Here is an 18,710-nt window from a genome sequence, read left to right on the forward strand (position 1 = left end):
TCCTAATTGCTGGTTGTTGATAGCACAATTGCACTTTGTATATGAATTGCTTTATAAGTACTATATCATATTATTGAGTCCACTGCATATAAATTGTATCACAGGTTCTATGAAAATTGAACACTTGCACTTTATTTCTTATTTACACTACACTATACACCCCCACACCTACTTTACAATGGTTCAAGGTCTTTGATGACTGTTATTTTTCATTTCTAACTAATTTATTAGAGGTGGTTAATTACCATGTACACAACGTCATATCAATGACACTGTATTTTGGCTCTGTATCATCGGAAAATGTGCAATAAAATTAAGGCTTAGGCCTTGTACACACGAGAGGATATCCGCTGAAAACGGTCCGCCGGAGCGTTTCCAGCGGATAAATCCTCTGGCGGATTTTGATCTGATGGCTGTACACATCAGATCAAAATCCCCGCGGAATACATCCGTGGTGACGTGGTCGCGCCGTCGCGGCGACGATGACGCGGCGACGTGCGCGACCCTGGAAGGTAAATACTTCCACGCATGCGTCGAATCATTACGACGCATGCGAGGGATGGGATGGCACGGACTTATCCGGTGAGTCTGTACAGACGACCGGATAAGTCCGGTGGACAGGATTCCAGCGGATAGATTTCTTAGCATGCTAAGAAATTTTTATCCGCTGAAAATCCGTCGGCTGGATTTTTATCCGCCTGAAAATGTCCGCTAGGCCGTACACACGACCGGATCTGTCTGCTGGAACTGATCCGCGGATCAATCCCAGCGGATAGATCCGGTCGTGTGTACGGGGCCTAAGATGAAATTAAAAGTCCTAGCTGGTGTAGCATTTACAACCTTCACCCGTAAATAGTACTCACAAATAAAAATGGCTTCCACCAGATATGGCAACTCAGCAGACCAACTGACCTCATGACCAAACAGAGGTCCATGTGCGTTTTGTAACAAATTCTCTGGCCCATGCTACGCTCCGTATCCGTAGAAATAAAAGGAGGGGTTGCCATCTGGGGACCTCCGGGCTCTTTAATAAAAACAAAAAATATCTATATATAAAAAAATTAAAACTTTTCTTTTATAAAAAAAGGGGGGGGGTTGCCATCTATAATAAAAAGAAAAAAATATATTAAAAAAATGTTTTTATAAAAAAAAAAAAAAAAGGGGGTTGCCATCCGGGGGCCTCTGGGCCCTTTAATAAAACAAAAAATATATATATATAAAAAAGTATTTTATAAAAAAAAAAGGGGGGGGTTGACATCCGGGGGCCATGGGGACCTCCGGGCCCTTTAATAAAAACAAAATATATATATATATAAAAAACAAGGGGGGTTGACATCCAGGCCCCTTATAAGGTGTACTGCCTGTACCCCCTGATGGCGGCCCTGTGTATCGGAAAAGAACAGGTAGGAGAGAGGTGAGAAGAAACTGGAATAGTTCAAATGTCTCTTAAAATGTTGACATAAAGTGTAAAGCAGTACTAAAAAGATTAGAACTCATCTTGGATGAATTTGAACTTAGAGGAACTCCTCTAAGGTGCATTATAGCATTGTGTGATCTCACCAGCCCTAACACTACCCTTTCACCCAGTAGGGCATCATCATGAGCCCCCTGATAACGTCTTTCTAATGCCTTTCACCCAGTAGGGCATCATCATGAGCCCTCTGATAACGTCTTTCTAATGCCTTTCACACAGTAGGGCATCATCATGAGCCCCCTGATAACGTCTTTCTAATGCCTTTCACCCAATAGGGCATCATCATGAGCCCCCTGATAACGTCTTTCTAATGCCTTTCACCCAATAGGGCATCATCATGAGCCCCCTGATAACATCTTTCTAATGCCTTTCACCCAATAGGGCATCATCATGAGCCCCCTGATAACGTCTTTCTAATGCCTTTCACCCAATAGGGCATCATCATGAGCCCCCTGATAACATCTTTCTAATGCCTTTCACCCAGTAGGGCATCATCATGAGCCCCTTGATAACGTCTTTCTAGTGCCTTTCACCCAGTAGGGCATTATCATGAGCCCCCTGATACATGCAATACAATATATACAATGTTGGGGTGCCCTGACTCTTTCAGTCCCCTCCTTTCTAGTTCATGGTGGTGTATGATTCGGTTGCCTTCAGTGAATTGTGTGTGATGGTAGATCCGGGTTTTATCCTTCCATCTGCAGGTCTCAGAGAATCTTCTCAGCTTGTACTTGGATGAGTACGAAGAGACCCCTTGGGAAGCTCTCAAGTATCTGATCTCCGGAGTCAACTATGGCGGGCACGTGACAGATGATTGGGATCGACGACTGCTGGGAACTTATATTAATGACTATTTCTGTGAGCAAGCTCTTACCACTCAGTTCTACAAGTAAGATCTTATATTATTAATAATGCTGTTCTACATTATTTTAAGTATAAACCTGTGTCTATGTCTCCCCTGCTGATTTGCTTTGTGGCTACCACTCAACCAAGGAGGGTTACTGATATCTTTAATTTTACCACCTCCATGATTAGAGTTGTAAACACACACCTTGTGATGCATACTAGCACATTATGCCATTGTCTTACAAGTGTTTTGTTTTTAACTCTGCCATGGTTTACTACCGGTTTAAAACTGACCTAAAAGTGTTTTTCTAAAAACTAATAGCAGGTAGGTATTTATGATAGAAGAGATTCTGTGTGTTTCTTCTGAAGTACTTTTTTCCCAAATTGTACACTGACACCCGCACATCTTTTAAATGTTGGGTGTAATATCAAGTGGCAGGAAAAAGTTATGTCATCCTGATCTGGCCAGTAGGAAAGGCTAAAGACCAGGTAGAAGACATCTGGTTAAATGACTTGTTTTTACAGACATTGACTCCAGGACTTTTATCCTGATCCTTGCTAGGCACCCCTGGATCTGCACCAGAGCTAGGATCAGGATGGCAGTCTTGGACCTACACTGGAGCCAGGATCAGGATGGCAGCCCTGGACCTGCCCTGGAACTAGGATCAGAATGGCAGCCCTCGACCTGCATTGGAGCCAGGACCAAGATCGCAGACATGTAGCTGCCCTGGAGCCAGGATCAATATGTCTGCCCTGGACCTGCACCTGCACCTGAGCAAGGATCAGGATGGCAGCCCTGGACCTGCCCTGGAGCTAGGATCGGGATGGCAGCCCTGAACCTGCACTAGATCTGGGATCAGGATGTCATCCCTTGACCTGCACCGGAGCAAGGATCAGGATTTCTGCCCTGGAGCTAGGATCGGGATGGCAGCCCTGGACCTGCACCAAAGCTGGGATCAGGATGTCATCCCTGGACCTGCACCGGAGCTAGGATCAGAATTTCTGCCCTTGAGCTAGGATCGGGATGGCAGCCCTGGACCTGCACCGAAGCTAGGATCAGGATCGCAGGCATATACCTGCACTAGAGCCAGGATCAGCATGGCTGCCCTGGACCTGCACCAGTTCAAGGATCAAGGTGGTAGACCTGAACCTGGACCGGAGCAAGAAACAGGGTGGCAGACCTAAGCCTGCACCAGATGAAGGATCAGGATGACAAAATGGACCTGTACCAGAGCTAGGATCAAGGTGGCAGCCCTGAACCTGCCCTGAAACCAGGATCAGGATGGCATCTCTGGAGTCAGAATCAGGATGGCAGCCCTGGACCTGCCCTGGAACCAGGATCAGGATGGCAGCCCCAGACCTGCCCTGGAACCAGGATGAAGATGGCAGCCCTGGACCTGCCCTGGAGATAGGATCAGGGTGGCAGCCCTGGACCTGCCCTAGAGTAATGATGAGGATCGCACCCCTGGACCTGCCCTAGAGTAATGATGAGGATCGCACCCCTGGACCTGCCCTAGAGTAAGGATGAGGATGGCAGCCCTGGACCTGCCCTGGAGATAGGATCAGGGTGGCAGCCCTGGACCTGCCCTAGAGTAAGGATGAGGATGGCAGCCCTGGACCTGCACGTTTAAAAACAAGTTGACAATGGCAGCCACCACATTCCTCTCCTGAAAGATTCCCTTATCTTATCGATATGCATTCATGTTTTATTCCTTCTTTCTGTGTATAGTTTGAAAATATATGTGTACATGGGGACAGCCATTGTCCTTGTTGCATAGGTATGCCTAATGGTAGTGCAGCATACTGACTGCTATTTACTTCTTGTTCTGTCTGAGTGCTAATCTATAGGTTGGCTCAGGGTGAAATCAATACATTCTGTGTGGGGCTTATTCTGTAGTTGGTGGTAGTTTTTCTCTATAGGGTAACAATGTAGAGTATGAAGGCCTTGTACTCCATGTTTTTATGTCTTCTCCAAAGGCTCTCCTCTCTGGATGCATATTACATCCCTCGTGACGGCCCGCTGCCATCATACAAAGAGTTTATCTCCCTACTTCCCACCGTGGATCACCCGGAAGTCTTCGGGCAGCACCCCAACGCCGATATTGCCAGCCAGATCACCGAGGCACGAACCTTGTTTGACACTCTGCTGTCTCTGCAGCCTCAGGTCACACAGAACGTTCCCGGAGGGCAAAGCAGAGAGGACAAGGTCAGATTTGCTTATGATTTCTTCTCTGTGACTATCTGTTTGTTCTAAAATCTTCTTGTTCCATCATCTGGTCTTATTTATTCTAATACTCTGAATTCATTTAAAGAGAACCTGTAATGGTTTTTAGTGATCTTTTATACCTTTTACATGTTTATAAAATGGTCTTCTATATCACATCTTGGTATTACCTAAATTAAAATTCCATATACAAAAAATCAAACATTTATTAAAGAACTTCGGGCCAGATTCACAGAAGAGTTACGACGGTGTATCTCAGGAAACACCGTTGTATCTCTGTTTTTGGCCCGGGTATCTATGCGTATGATTCCTAGAATCATTTTCGCATAGATACGGCCAAGATCCGACAGGTGTAAGTCACTTACACCGTCGGATCTTAGATGTAATGCGATGCCGGCCGCTAGGTGGCGTTTACGTTCAGGTCTCATTTGACTATGCAAATGAGCCTGATACGCCGATTCCCGAACGAATTTGCGTCGCGTAGTCGTCGTTTCCGTAAGCGTAAGGTTACCCCTGCTATATGAGGGGTAACCTTACGCCAGTCCGCCGTATGCCATGTTAAGTATGGCGTCGGGTCCGCGTCGTCTTTTTCCGTCGGTTACGTCGTTTTCCTAAGTCGTTCTTGAATACGACTTTACGTCAATGACGCTCACGTCGGCGTCATTGACGTTTTCCGTCGTGAGCTGGAGCATGCTTAATTTGAATAGAAGCCGCCCCCATTGAATTACGCGGCCATACGCTGGGCCATTTACACTAGGCCGCCGCAAATTATGGAGCAAGTGTTTGGGGAATACGGCACTTGCTCCTGTAAGTTGTGGTGGCGTAGTGTAAATAGCTTACGCGTCGCCGCCGCAGGAAATACGAGAATCTGGCCCTTCATGTTTTCAAAGGATACTAGACATTCCAGCAAGGTCACCCCAAAAAAAAAAACATTTGCACTTATTTAGGAAACCCTAAAGAAAACTTGTCGACTATTTTAATTATAAGAATACCTGCCTAAAAGCAAATACTAAAAAGCAGCTTCTGTTACCAATGCTAATCAGAAAAAAAACCTCTTCATTGTTTTTTAATACCTGCTTGACCGACCTTCCCAAACCCACCATGCCATTGTTCAATTTGTGCCAGTAAAAGCACTCAGTGGACATGGGAATGGGTGAGGCTTGGCCCTGAAGTGGAGGTAGGGTTGTCACCTTTTCTTCACGTCAAACCCTTTTTTTTTTCATAGTATGCATAGATAAACTATGCATAGATGTTGCTATTAAATAACATTTCTAATCATATGACGTTAATCACAAGAGTCCGTCTTTACATCAGAGTCCACAGAGTTCCCTTTTTACATCTGAACTCAGAGTTCCCTTTCACTGTAAGGGGGAACTCTGCAGACTCTGATGTAAGGGAGAACTCTAGGGACTCTAACATAAGGGATGCTTTGGGAACCCTGATTTAACCACTTGCTTACTGGGCACATATACCCCCTTCCTGCCCAGGCGAAATTTCAGCTTTCAGCACTGCGTTGCTTTAAATTAAAATTGCGCGGTCATGCGACGTGCCTCCCAAACAAAATTTACATCCTTTTTTCCCCACAAATAGAGCTTTCTTTTGGTGGTATTTGATTATTTTTTGCGCTATAAACAAAAAAAGAGCGACAATTTTGAAAAAAAAACACAATATTTTTTACTTTTTGCTATAATAAATATCAATTTTTTTTAAAAAAAACTATTTTTTTTCTCAGTTTAGGCCGAAATGTATTCTACATATTTTTGGTAAAAAAAAATCGCAATAAGCGTATAGTGATTGGTTTGCGCAAAAGTTATAGTGGCTACAAAATAGGGGATAGAATTCTGAAATTTTTTTTATTATTTTTTTTTTTTACTATTAATACGGCGATCTGCGAATTTTGTCAGGACTGCGATATTGCGGCGGACACATCGGACACTTTTGACAAATTTTTGGGATCATTCACATTAATACAGCGAACAGTGCTATAAAAATGCCTGGCAGGGAAGGGGTTAACACTAGGGGGCGAGGAAGGGGTTAAATGTGTATCTTGGGAGTGATTCTTACTGTGGGGGGAGGGGACTGACTGGGGGAGGTGACCGATGCTGTGTCCCTATGTACAAGGGACACAACATCTGTTTCCTCTCCCTGACAGGACGTGGAGCTCTGTGTTTACACACAGAGCGCTACGTCCCTGCTCTGTCATTGCCGATCGCGGGTAGCTGGCGGACATCGCGGCCGCTAGGCACGCGCATAGGCATCTCAGGGACGCACCCGGTGCGCGCGCACCCCCAAGTGGCCTCCACCTGGAGGCCGTCTTTTTACTATGGCCCGGGTCTAAAGTAGTTAAGGGGGACTCTGATGTAAGGGGGAACACTGTGGCCTCTGGTGTAAAGGGGCACTCTTATGTAATGAGTACTCTGAGAACACTGATTTACCTGAGTGAACTCACTTAGAGGCAGGAGAGAGAAGGGGCGAGGGGGGAGACTTAGTCTGGCCTGAATAATGTGTCCTGGTCTCAGATATTCTGTAACCCAGACGCATGATTCCAAACCCGAACTGTCCGGGTGAATCCCGAACAGGTGCCTACCCTAAGTGGAGGCTTTAGTGGCAGATTGAAATCAGTTTCAGAAGGGTAGACAGGTCTTTCACCTTAACCATTCCTTCTTTCTCAGGTCTTGGAGTTACTGAGTGATGTTCGTCAGAAGATTCCTCAGGAAATCGATTACGAGGGAACAGTGAAAGTTTTAAGCGATGACCCCAATCCACTCAACGTTGTGTTACTACAAGAAATCCAGAGATACAACGCTCTGCTGAGTACCATCAGGTCAGTGTGGATCCAAAGAATGAAGTTTCATAAAGTGAAATGGCATGCTAGAATTATATTTCCTTGTCATCCATCGAAGGACACAGGAGAGTTTTGACCTTCAGATTATACTGCCCCCTACAGGAGAATTGGACACTGACAAAAATCTACCCTCCTATTATCCGCATGCCCCAAGTTTATTCCAGTGTCCTAGGTGAACGGATGTCTTTTCTTCAGCTCTGCTGTTGTAAAGATTAACTTATGTTTTTTTTTTTAGCAATTTGTTTCTTCTATTGTCTCCGGCTTTAACGGCATGGCTGGTGAAGCCCAAATTCTTCTCCTTCCTGCTATTGGATCTGGACCGGTGTCTGGCTCTCAGTGCCATCAAAGGTCAGGTCTCTGCTCTTTCCATTCTGTTTCATAGACCTTTGGCCCTTTACTCTTTCTGGTACAATCTTTTTATTGAAATTTTTGAAAAATGAGAACAACTGTAATAATCCCACGCAGGGGATGTAAACAATAAGCATAACATGGCACAGCTTAAAGGGGTTGTATATGATTTTTTTCCCCCTAAATAGCTTCCTTTACCTTAGTGCAGTCCTCCTTCACTTACCTCATCCTTCCATTTTGCTTTTAAATGTCCTTATTTCTTCTGAGTAATCCTCACTTCCTGTTCTTCTGTCTGTAACTACACACTGTAATGCAAGGCTTTCTCCCTGGTGTGGAGAAAGCCTCATGAGGGGGCGAGCAGGAGGGTCAGGACTTTGCAGATAGAGAAAGGAGCTGTGTGTTAGTGGGTGTCCTGACACTCCTGCTCGCCCCCTCCCCCCTCAAGAGGCTTTCTCCACACCAGGGAGAAAGCCTTGCATTATAGTGGTGAGTTACAGACAGAAGAACAGGAAGTGAGGATTTCTCAGAAGAAATAAGGACATTTAAAAGCAAAATGGAAGGATGAGGTAAGTGATGGAGGACTGCACTAAGGTAAAGAAAGCTATTCCCCTTTAATAGTGCACATTAAGGGCATATTTGATAGTGGGAGTCAAACATCAACAGCCCCCCGGCCAAGGCTGGAGGTCAACATAGGGTAACTGATCTGAATTGCTCAGAGATTAAAGCGTGGAGTAATCCACAAAAATTTGAAAAATAAAACTAGAAATGGAATCATACAAACAAAGAACAAGAATAAGAAAACACAAAAAAAAAGGAAAAAAAAAAACACATCAAAGAGAGAAAAAGAGAAAGGGGGAAAAAAAAAAAGAGGGGAGGGGGGGGGGGTCAGATGGGGAAGGGGAGACACAAAAGGCGAGAAGGAAAGACGGAGGGAGAAAAGGGGTGCAGAGCAGGAGGACCGGGTAGGGAAAGAGTACCCCCAGGACGGGAGAGTAGAGGAGGTCAATTACCAAGGCCTAGGCTGGTCGGATGCAAAGTGGGAAGAGCGTAGAACCACCATGGGCCCCAAACCTTGAGGAACTTGGCATTGGAGTCATGGAGAATACTAGACCTAGACCTTGGCTGTTCTTTCCTCCAGCCATTTACCTAGGACTCCATGAGAACTACGGTAGTTCCTTCTTGAAACCCTTAGAGATATTCCTCCATCTTCTTCTACCTAGAAGGTTTCTTACCTTGTTGTTGTCACCTCTGTGAGGTAAAAGCTGAACTGACCGGATTATCTTGAGAAAGAACTTTTTTTTTTGTCTTGCATAGACAAGGTGGCTTAGAAACCCAGGGACCTTCGTGCCTAGGATAGCCTCTGCCTTTCACCTAAACCATGATATTGTTCTCCTGTGCCAGTGTGCAGCTCTGGTTCATCAGAAGCAACTTCCCCTCCAATGTTTGGATGTGGTTTGGGTTGTTCGAATATACCCCTCATTCACTTTTTGTCATTCTGGATTGTCTCTGGAAGGGTGGCCTGGCTTCTTCTTCTTCTACCATCTCTAGGAGACCCAGACATACAATCATTCAGACGTGTTGCCTCAAGGATCAGGTTCCCCCCTTTCCGGTTATGGTTCACTCTGCTAGGTCTACGAACGCTTCTTGGTCTTTTTTGGATTCCGACAACTATTTTTTGTAATGTTGCCACTTGCCACCTGGTCCTCAAGCTTTCTAAGTCCTACCAGGTGGACATTTATGCCCTAACTAATGCCAGCTTAGGTCATAAGGTCCTTCAGGCGGATCCTTATGTTGTAAATGGTCCTCAGTTTTCTGGAGTTACTTTGGGCTTGTTAGCAATTGTTGCTCTGTTGCCCAACCCTAAGCTAGACAGCTTTTGGACATCCTGAAGGTTAAAGACTTCCATGGGCACAAAATAAAATATAATAAATCCTTTTCCTGGAGTCCATTGACTGACACAGGTCCCGCCCCAGGGTGTCCTCTTTACTGTGTTGCTACTAAACTGAGGCATGCCGGTGTTATATGCTGGGCTGGCCTACAGTATTTTTATTTATTTTTTGCCAGTGTCCAATGCGTTTGTAGGCCGCATTATAATCAAAAGGTTAAAAACTTCCTGTGTACCTCAATAAACTCCAAGAAAAGTAATTTTCAGTGAGTAGAAAAATGCTATTATTATTATAAATGTAGACATTCAGGCCCAGATTCACGTAGGGCGGCGTAACTATGTGCAGGCGTAGCGTATCTTATTTACGCTACGCCGCCGCAACTTAGAGAGGCAAGTGCTGTATTCACAAAGCACTTGTGTCCTAAGTTACGGCGGCGTAGCGTAAATCGGCCGGCGTAAGCGTGCGTATTTTAAAGTAGGCAGGTCGTGGGCGTGTTGTATTTAAATTAAGCTTGACCCCATGTAGATGCATGGCCGAACGAACGGCGCATGCTCAGTATCACGTCGTATTTACGGCCAAAGATACGCCGGCTCAATGCCTGTGACGTGAACGTAACCTACGCACAGCCCCATTTACGTACGACTTACGTAAACGACGTAAAAAGATATACGCTTGTTCCGACGTCCATACCTTGCATGGGCTGCGCCACCTAGAGACCAGCTTTAACTTTCCACCAGCGTATGTCTTACGTAAACGACGTAACTAATTGCGACGGGCGTACGTACGTACGTACGTACGTACGTACGTACGTACGTACGTACGTACGTACGTACGTTCGTGAATCGGGGTATCTTGCTTATTTACATATTCAACGTGGAAATCAACGGAAGCGCCACCTAGCGGCCAGCGTAAATATGCACCCCAACATACGACGGCGTAGGAGACTTACGCCGCTCGTATCTTGGCCAAATCTATGCGTAACTGATTCTAAGAATCAGGGGCCAGATCCACAGTCGCCGAGCGCAACTTAACTTTTCAGAGTTAAGTTACACTGCCGCTAATCTCCCAAGTTAGGTGCCGATCCACAAAGCACTTACCTGGAAATTTGCGGCGCTGTAACTTAAATCCGTCTGGCGCAAGGCGTTCCTATTCAAATGGGCGAGTCCCATTTAAATTAGGCGCGCTCCCGCGCCGGACGTACTGCGCATGCTCCGTCGGGTAAATTACCCGACGTGCATTGCGCTAACTGACGTCGCTCCGACGTCATTTGCTTAGACGTTAACGTAAATGGCGTCCAGCGCCATTCACGGACGTCTTACGCAAACGACGTAGAATTTAAAATTCGACGCGGGAACGATGGCCATACTTAACATGGCTTAGGACAACTAGGGCTTAGCCCTAGTTTTACGCGGCGGAACTCGACGTAAACGACGTAGATTTAGAGCGTCGGGCCCGTCGGAGCGTTCGTGGATCGCCGTAACTGGTCATTTGCATATTCTACGCCGGCCTCAATGGCCTCGCCACCTAGCGGCCGGCCTAGAATTGCATCCTTAAGATCCGACAGTGTAATTCAATTACACATGTCGGATCTTCGTCCTAACTATGGGAAACTGAGTCTGTGGATCAGTTCCATAGTTAGGACCAGGGATACGACGGAGTAACAGCAGTTACTCCGCCGTATCTCTTTTGAGGATCTGGCCCCAGGCGCATAAATACGACGGCGGACATTCGGACTTACGACGGCGTATCTGGAGATACGCCGTCGTAAGTCTTTGAGAATCTGGGCCTAAATATACAGAAGGAGAACTTTTCAAACATATATCTGCCATACTCTACACCCATACACACACGTGTCTAAAAAAAAATGACTAATTAAATGTTACTCTGTATTGTAGGTCATCTCTGCAGGACCTGGAATACGGAATACAAGGCTTGGTGGTCATGTCCACAGAGCTGGAGGAGATCTTTACCTGCATCTATGATGCCCGCGTTCCACCACTCTGGGAAAAGGTGCGTGTATTTACTAAAGACAAAGGATGATGGAGGGGAGGATGAGGAAAGGTGACAGCAGACAGAATGACAGAGGGAATGAGGAGAGAATGAAGAAAGCTTATAGAGCATGGGAGGAGGAGGGATGAAGAGGGGTGATAGAAGACAGGATGAAGAGGGAAGAGGAACGGCAAAATGAAGAAAAGTAAAACAGAATTCGATGAGGAAGGATGATGGAAGGCAGAATGAAGTGATGGAGAACGAGGTGGGGAGAGAATAGATGTCATGATGAAGAGAGATAATAGACAGTGGGATAAGCGGACATGATAGAGAGTGTGATGATGAAATGGAATTGAGGACAGGATGGGGAAAGATGATGGAAGGCAAGGATAAGAGAGGTAACGGAGATTGGAATGATAAAGGAAGATGGAAGTCAGGATCAAGAGAGGTAACAGATGACAGGATGTGAAGGGATAATAGAAAGAAGGATCAAGAGAGGTAATCGTTAACTGGATGAGGACAGATAATAGAATATAGTATTAAATGGAGTGATGGAGAATGGGATGAGCAAGGTTCATGAATAGTAGGCTGTATAGGGGTGATAGAGGATGGAATAAGGAGGGATCATGGAGGGCAGGATGAAAAAAGGTGGTAGAGGACAGAATGAAGTGGGATGATAAAGGGCAAGCTGTAGATTGCTAATAGAAGACAGGAAAAATGGATGATAAAGGGTAGGATAAGGAGAGGTGGTAGAGGATGGGGTGAGGAAGGATGATGGAGCACAGGTTGTAGGGAGGTGATGGAGGATGGAGGGTAGGATAGAAGGTGAGGTGATAGAGGATGGGGTGAGGAGGGATGATTTAGGACATTATGTAGGGAGGTGATAGAGGATGGGATGATGGAGAGTAGAATAGAAGGTGAGATGATAGAGGATGTGGTGAGGAGGGATGATGGAGCACAGGATGTAGGAAGGTGATAGAGGATGGGATGATGGAGGGTAGGATAGAAGGTGAGGTGATAGAGGATGTGGTGAAGAGGGATGATGGAGCACAGGATGGAGGGAGGTGATAGAGGATGGGATGATGGAGGGTAGGATAGAAGGTGAGGTGATAGAGGATGGGGTGAGGAGGGATGATTTAGGACAGGATGTAGGGAAGTGATGAAGGATGTGATGATGGAGGGTAGGATAGAAAGCGAAGTGATGGAGGATGGGATGATGGAGGGTAGGATAGAAGGTGAGGATATAGAGGATGGGGTGAGGAGGGATGATTTAGGACAGGATGTAGGGAGGTGATGGGATGATGGAGGGTAGGATAGAAAGCGAGGTGATGGAGGGTAGGATAGAAGGTGAGGTGATAGAGGATGTGGTGAGGAGGGATGATGGAGCACAGGATGTAGGAAGGTGATAGAGGATGGGATGATGGAGAGTAGGATAGAAAGCGAGGTGATGGAGGATGGGATGATGGAGGGTAGGATAGAAGGTGAGGTGATAGAGGATGTGGTGAGGAGGGATGATGGAGCACAGGATGTAGGAAGGTGATAGAGGATGGGATGATGGAGAGTAGGATAGAAAGCGAGGTGATGGAGGATGGGATGATGGAGGGTAGGATAGAAGGTGAGGTGATAGAGGATGTGGTGAGGAGGGATGATGGAGCACAGGATGTAGGAAGGTGATAGAGGATGGGATGATGGAGAGTAGGATAGAAAGCGAGGTGATGGAGGATGGGATGATGGAGGGTAGGATAGAAGGTGAGGATATAGAGGATGGGGTGAGGAGGGATGATTTAGGACATGATATAGGGAGGTGATAGAGGATGGGATGATGGAGGGTAGGATAGAAGGTAATGTGATAGAGGATGGGGTGAGGAGGGATGATGGAGGGCAGGGTGTAGGGAGGTGATAGAGGATGAGATGAGCAGGGGTGATGGAGGGCGGAGGATAGGGAGGTCATAAAGGATGAAATAAGGAGAGATGATGGAGGATTGAATGGAGAGAGGTGATGGAGGATGGAATGGGGAGAGATGATGGCGGATGGAATGGGGAGAGGTAATGGAGGATGGAATGGAGAGAGGTGATGGAGGATGGAATGGAGAGAGGTGATGGAGGATGGAATGGGGAGAGGTAATGGAGGATGGAATGGAGAGAGGTGATGGAGGATGGAATGGAGAGAGGTGATGGAGGATGGAATGGGGAGAGATGATGGAAGACAGTGTGAAAAGAGGTGATATGGTGCAAAATATGAAGGGATAATAAATTACAGCGGCAGGTGAATAAATAAATAAGCGAGATTGTAGAATATGACTATAATTTAGAAAACTGAAGTGAACATGAAGACAAATACAAAGATATTGGGATGTAAGTGACGAGGAATAACCAAACTAATAACCATTCTCATCTCAAGGCTTACCCTTCCTTGAAACCCCTGGCAGCCTGGACCCGGGACCTGGCATCGCGTGTAGATATGTTTGCTCGCTGGGCAGAGACTGCGCGCCCTCCAGTCCTGTTCTGGCTTTCCGCATTCACCTTCCCAACTGGTTTCCTGACTGCTGTACTCCAGAGTGCGGCCCGGCAAAACAATGTAAGACAATGGGGCAATGTACACTGATATGGGTAACAAAGGGGCAATGGCAACCAATGAAATCCTTTTGTAGGAGGATTTTAGCATTACGTTCGTGGTGTCAAAGTGAATGATATAAGAGCACTATACTATGGCTACATATCTATAGAAGGATTATTCAGTGATGATCAATAATGTTTTGTCTTTTTTAGGTCTCTGTTGACTCTTTATCCTGGGAATTCATTGTCTCTACTGTAGATGATAATAACCTGGTGTATCCTCCAAAGGTAAGAATCGAAATCTGCAGATATAAAGAGCTATGAGTCTGTCCTCCTCCTGCAGGGTGATACAGACAGAAGGGAGCTATGAGTCTGTCCTCCTGCAGGGTGATATAGATAGAAGGGAGCTATGAGTCTGTCCTCCTGCAGGGTGATACAGACAGAAGAGAGCTATGAGTCTGTCCTCCTCCTGCAGGGTGATACAGACAGAAGAGAGCTATGAGTCTGTCCTCCTCCTGCAGGGTGATACAGACAGAAGGGAGCTATGAGTCTGTCCTCCTCCTGCAGGGTGATACAGACAGAAGGGGTATGAGTCTGTCCTCCTCCTGCAGGGTGATACAGACAGAAGGGGGTTATGAGTCTGTCCTCCTCCTGCAGGGTGATACAGACAGAAGGCAGCTATGAGTCTGTCCTCCTGCAGGGTGATACAGACAGAAGGGGGCTATGAGTCTGTCCTCAAGCTTTTTCTACATACGAGCATTAAAGTTGCTCTTTACGAACTACTGAGTGTGCTGGTGAACAAACACCATGTTACCAAAAGTATTGGGACGCCTGCTTTTACATGCACGTGAACTTTAATGGCATCCCAGTCTTAGTCCGTAGGGTTCAATATTGAGTTGGCTCCGCCCTTTGCAGCTATAACAGCTTCAACTCTTCTGGGAAGACCGTCCACAAGGTTTAGGAGTGTCTATGGGAATGTTTGACCATTCCTCAAGAAGCGCTTTTTTGAGGTCAGGCGCTGGTGTTGGACAAGAAGGCCTGGCTCGCAGTCTCCGTTCTAATTCATCACAAAGGTGTTCTATCAGATTGTGCAGGCCAGTCTAGTTCCTCCACCCCAAACTCACTCATTAATGTCTTTATGGACCTTGCTTTGTGCACTGGTCCAAATCATTTGGTGCAGGGAAGATTATGGTGTGGTGTTGCTTTTCAGGGTTTGGGCTTGGCCCCTTAGTTCCAGTGAAGGGAACCCATAAGGCGTCAGCATACCAAGACATTTTGGACAATTTGGGGGCGGCCCCTTCCTGTTCCAACAAAACTGCACACCAGTGCACAACGCAAGGTCCATAAAGACATGGATGAGCGAGTTTGGGGTGGAGGAACTTTACTGGCCTGCACAGAGTCCTGATCTCAACCCGATAGAACACCTTTGGGATGAATTAGAACAAAGACTGCAAGCCAGGCCACCCCATCCAACATCAGTGTCTGACCTCACAAATGTACTTCTGGAAGAATGGTCAAACATTCCCATAGACACACTCCTAAACCTTGTGGACAGCCTTCCCAGAAGAGTGTAGCTATAACAGCTTCAAAAGGGTGGTCCAACACAATATTGAACCCTATGGAATAGGACTGGGATGCCAATAAGCTTTGTGTGCGTGTAAAGGCAGGTGTCCCAATACTTTCGGTAATATAGTGTATTTTTGATGTCCTCCCACAGGGTGACACACTAGTAGGGATGGATAATGATGATGTCCATTTTTTTAGGATGGGGTGTGGATCCGTGGTCTGTATCTGGAAGGAGCTGGATGGGATAAGAAGAATTCGTGTTTGATGGAGGCAGAGCCAATGCAACTGGTGTGTCCATTGCCAACCGTGCACTTCAGACCAACTGAGAGCAAGAAGAAGAGCAGCAAAGGTATACTTGAGCATATATATATATATATATACAGAATATGGGCTAGATTCAGAAAGCCCAGTGTATTTTTCTGCTGGCGTAACGTATCTCAGATATGTTCCGCCGCCGTAACTTAGGGCGCAAGTTCCGTATTCATAAAGAACTTGCGCCCTAAGTTACGGCGGCGTAGCGTATGAGGTCCGGCGTAAGCCCGCCTAATTCAAATGTGGATGATGTGGGCGTGTTTTAATTAAATTTAGTGTGACCCCACGTATTTGAATCCCAGTGCGCATGCTCGAAATTACGCCGCAAATCGTCAATGCTTTAGACGTGAACGTAACTTACGTACAGCCCTATTCGCGAACGACTTACGCAAACGACGTAAAATTTGAATCGATCCGCTGGAATCCAGTCCAGCGGATTGATCCGATGGTCTGTACAGACTCACCGGATCAATCCGTCCGAATCCATCCCTCGCATGCGTCGTAATGATTCGACGCATGCGTGGAAGTCCTTATATTACAGCGTCGCGCACGTCGCCGCGTCATCATCGCGGCGACGGTGCAACACGTCACCGCGGAGGGAATTCCGCTGGGATTTTGATCTCATGGTTAGTACAACCATGAGATCAAAATCTGCCAGAGAATTTGTCCGCGGAAACGGACCTCCGGACCGTTTCCGCGGATCGATCCTCTCGTGTGTACTAGGCCTTGGACGTTTTTACAGCCACTTTTCTGAGCTTTTTTTGCGGCTCTCCATGTTAGCCTATGGCCTCATGCCCACCATGACGTTTTTGAGCTGTAGATGGCTAAGCCGTTTTTAAGCGGGAAAAAAAAAACAGGACTAGTGCGTTCTGAAGCTCCAGCCTTATGCCGGGTACACACGAGAGGATTGATCCGCGGATACGGTCCACCGTACCGTTTCCGCGGATAAATCCTCTCGAGGATTTGCGAGGATTTTGATCCGATGGAGTGTACTCACCATCGGATCGAAATCCGCGCCGAAATCCCATCGCGATGACGTGTCGCGCCGTCGCCGCGATGATGACGCGGCGACGTGCGCGACGCTGTCATATAAGGAATTCCACGCATGCGTCGAATCATTACGACGCATGCGGGGGATTGATTCGGACGGATTGATCCGTGAGTCTGTACAGACCAGCGGATCAATCCATTGGGATGAATTCAAGCGGATAGATTTTAAAGCATGTCTCTTTTTATCCACTGGAAATCCATCCCAGGGGATAAAAATCCGCAGAAACAGATCCGCTGGATTGTACACACCAGGGGATCTATCCGCTGGAGCCGGTCCGCGGATCAATTCCAGCGGATGGATCCTCTCGTGTGTACGGGGCCTTAGAGCTGTAAAAATGCCAGACATTAAAAAACGCAAAAAAAGCTCAAAAAAAGCGCAAAAACGCTACCGCAGCGTTTTTAAACTTCAGCTCCAAAAAAATACAAAAAAAAAACATGGACAGGCGTTTTTAAGCTGTAAAAAAGGCTAAAAACGTCCATGGAAATGAAGCCTTATAATCTTTTTCTAAAAAGTTTCTTTTTTTGTCTATTACAGGTCTCTACCCCTGCCCGTGTTATTATTACCCCATCCGCTCCGGGTCCTCTGGTCGCGCCTCCTTCGTGATAGGTGTGGATCTTCGCACCGGGGCGTCACCTCCAGAACATTGGATCAAGCGAGGAACGGCTCTGCTGATGAGTCTGGACAGTTAGAGGACCAGAAATGTCTCCCCACACCCATAGACAGAGCCTATCGCCAATGAGTGCTCCACATGTTCTTCCATGTTCCACTGTCCTGTAGCCTTAATGACAACCAGTCACAATTGGGCTTATGCAAGACTAAGCTGACCATACATTATACAATCAGATTGGATCTACAGTCAACTAAGGCCTGCCTGATTGTATACAAATCAAACGGATTGTTTGGGTTTTGGGAAATTTAAAGGAGATTGTACAATCAGATTTTTTAGTGTATGGCCTGCTTTAGGAATATTCAGTCTTGTGTCTGAACCTCTGGTGTATGTGAAAGACCCAAATCATTGCGGCTCGGTCATCAATACATCCTTAAACAAATCTTTTGGTAGTTAAAACAACTCCCTTATACAGATTCCATCTCTGTATTTAGGTGTTTGCTTAATGTTCACCTATACAGTGGAACCTTGGATTACAAGCGTGATCCGCTCGAGGAGAATGCTTGTAATCCAAAGCACTCGGATATCAAAGCGAGTTTCCCCATAGAAGTCAATGGAAACTAAAATAATTTGTTCCGCATTGACTTCTATTGCATGCAATACCACATGTGGCCAGAGGTGTGGGGAGGGGGGGATCACCGGAAAGCCTCGGAAATACTATGGGACAGCTCGGCTGATCTCCTAAAGCGGGGATCCTCAAACTACGGCCCTCCAGCTGTTGCGGAACTACACATCCCATGAGGCATTCATAGTTTGAAGACCCATGTCCTAAAGGATCGGAAACACTCTGGAACGGAGTATTTCAGAGAGTTTCTGAGTATTTTAGAACGGCTCCGAACCGTTCCGAGTGTCACCGGCGCCCCCCGCACCTCTGGCCAAATGCAGTACTGCGAGACAACACTTGCAAACCGAGTCAGGATTAAAAAAAAAAAAAGTTATTCATCTT

General features: G+C 46.3%; 1 protein-coding gene across 1 annotated transcript in view; it reads left to right on the plus strand.

Moving 5' to 3' along the window:
* Positions 1-18,277, plus strand: part of DNAH2 (dynein axonemal heavy chain 2) — a 402,999-nt gene extending 384,722 nt beyond the window's left edge. The window contains exons 80-87 of the mRNA XM_040346833.1: positions 2,179-2,363; positions 4,298-4,526; positions 7,217-7,368; positions 11,519-11,633; positions 14,014-14,190; positions 14,382-14,456; positions 15,933-16,083; positions 17,632-18,277. Coding sequence (XP_040202767.1) covers positions 2,179-2,363; positions 4,298-4,526; positions 7,217-7,368; positions 11,519-11,633; positions 14,014-14,190; positions 14,382-14,456; positions 15,933-16,083; positions 17,632-17,786 — 1,239 coding nt within the window. The 3' untranslated portion in view covers positions 17,787-18,277. The remainder of the gene's footprint in view (positions 1-2,178; positions 2,364-4,297; positions 4,527-7,216; positions 7,369-11,518; positions 11,634-14,013; positions 14,191-14,381; positions 14,457-15,932; positions 16,084-17,631) is intronic.
* Positions 18,278-18,710: the final 433 nt, after the last annotated feature.

Source organism: Rana temporaria, chromosome 3 (genome assembly GCF_905171775.1).
Source record: "Rana temporaria chromosome 3, aRanTem1.1, whole genome shotgun sequence".
Classification (NCBI taxonomy): domain Eukaryota; kingdom Metazoa; phylum Chordata; class Amphibia; order Anura; family Ranidae; genus Rana; species Rana temporaria.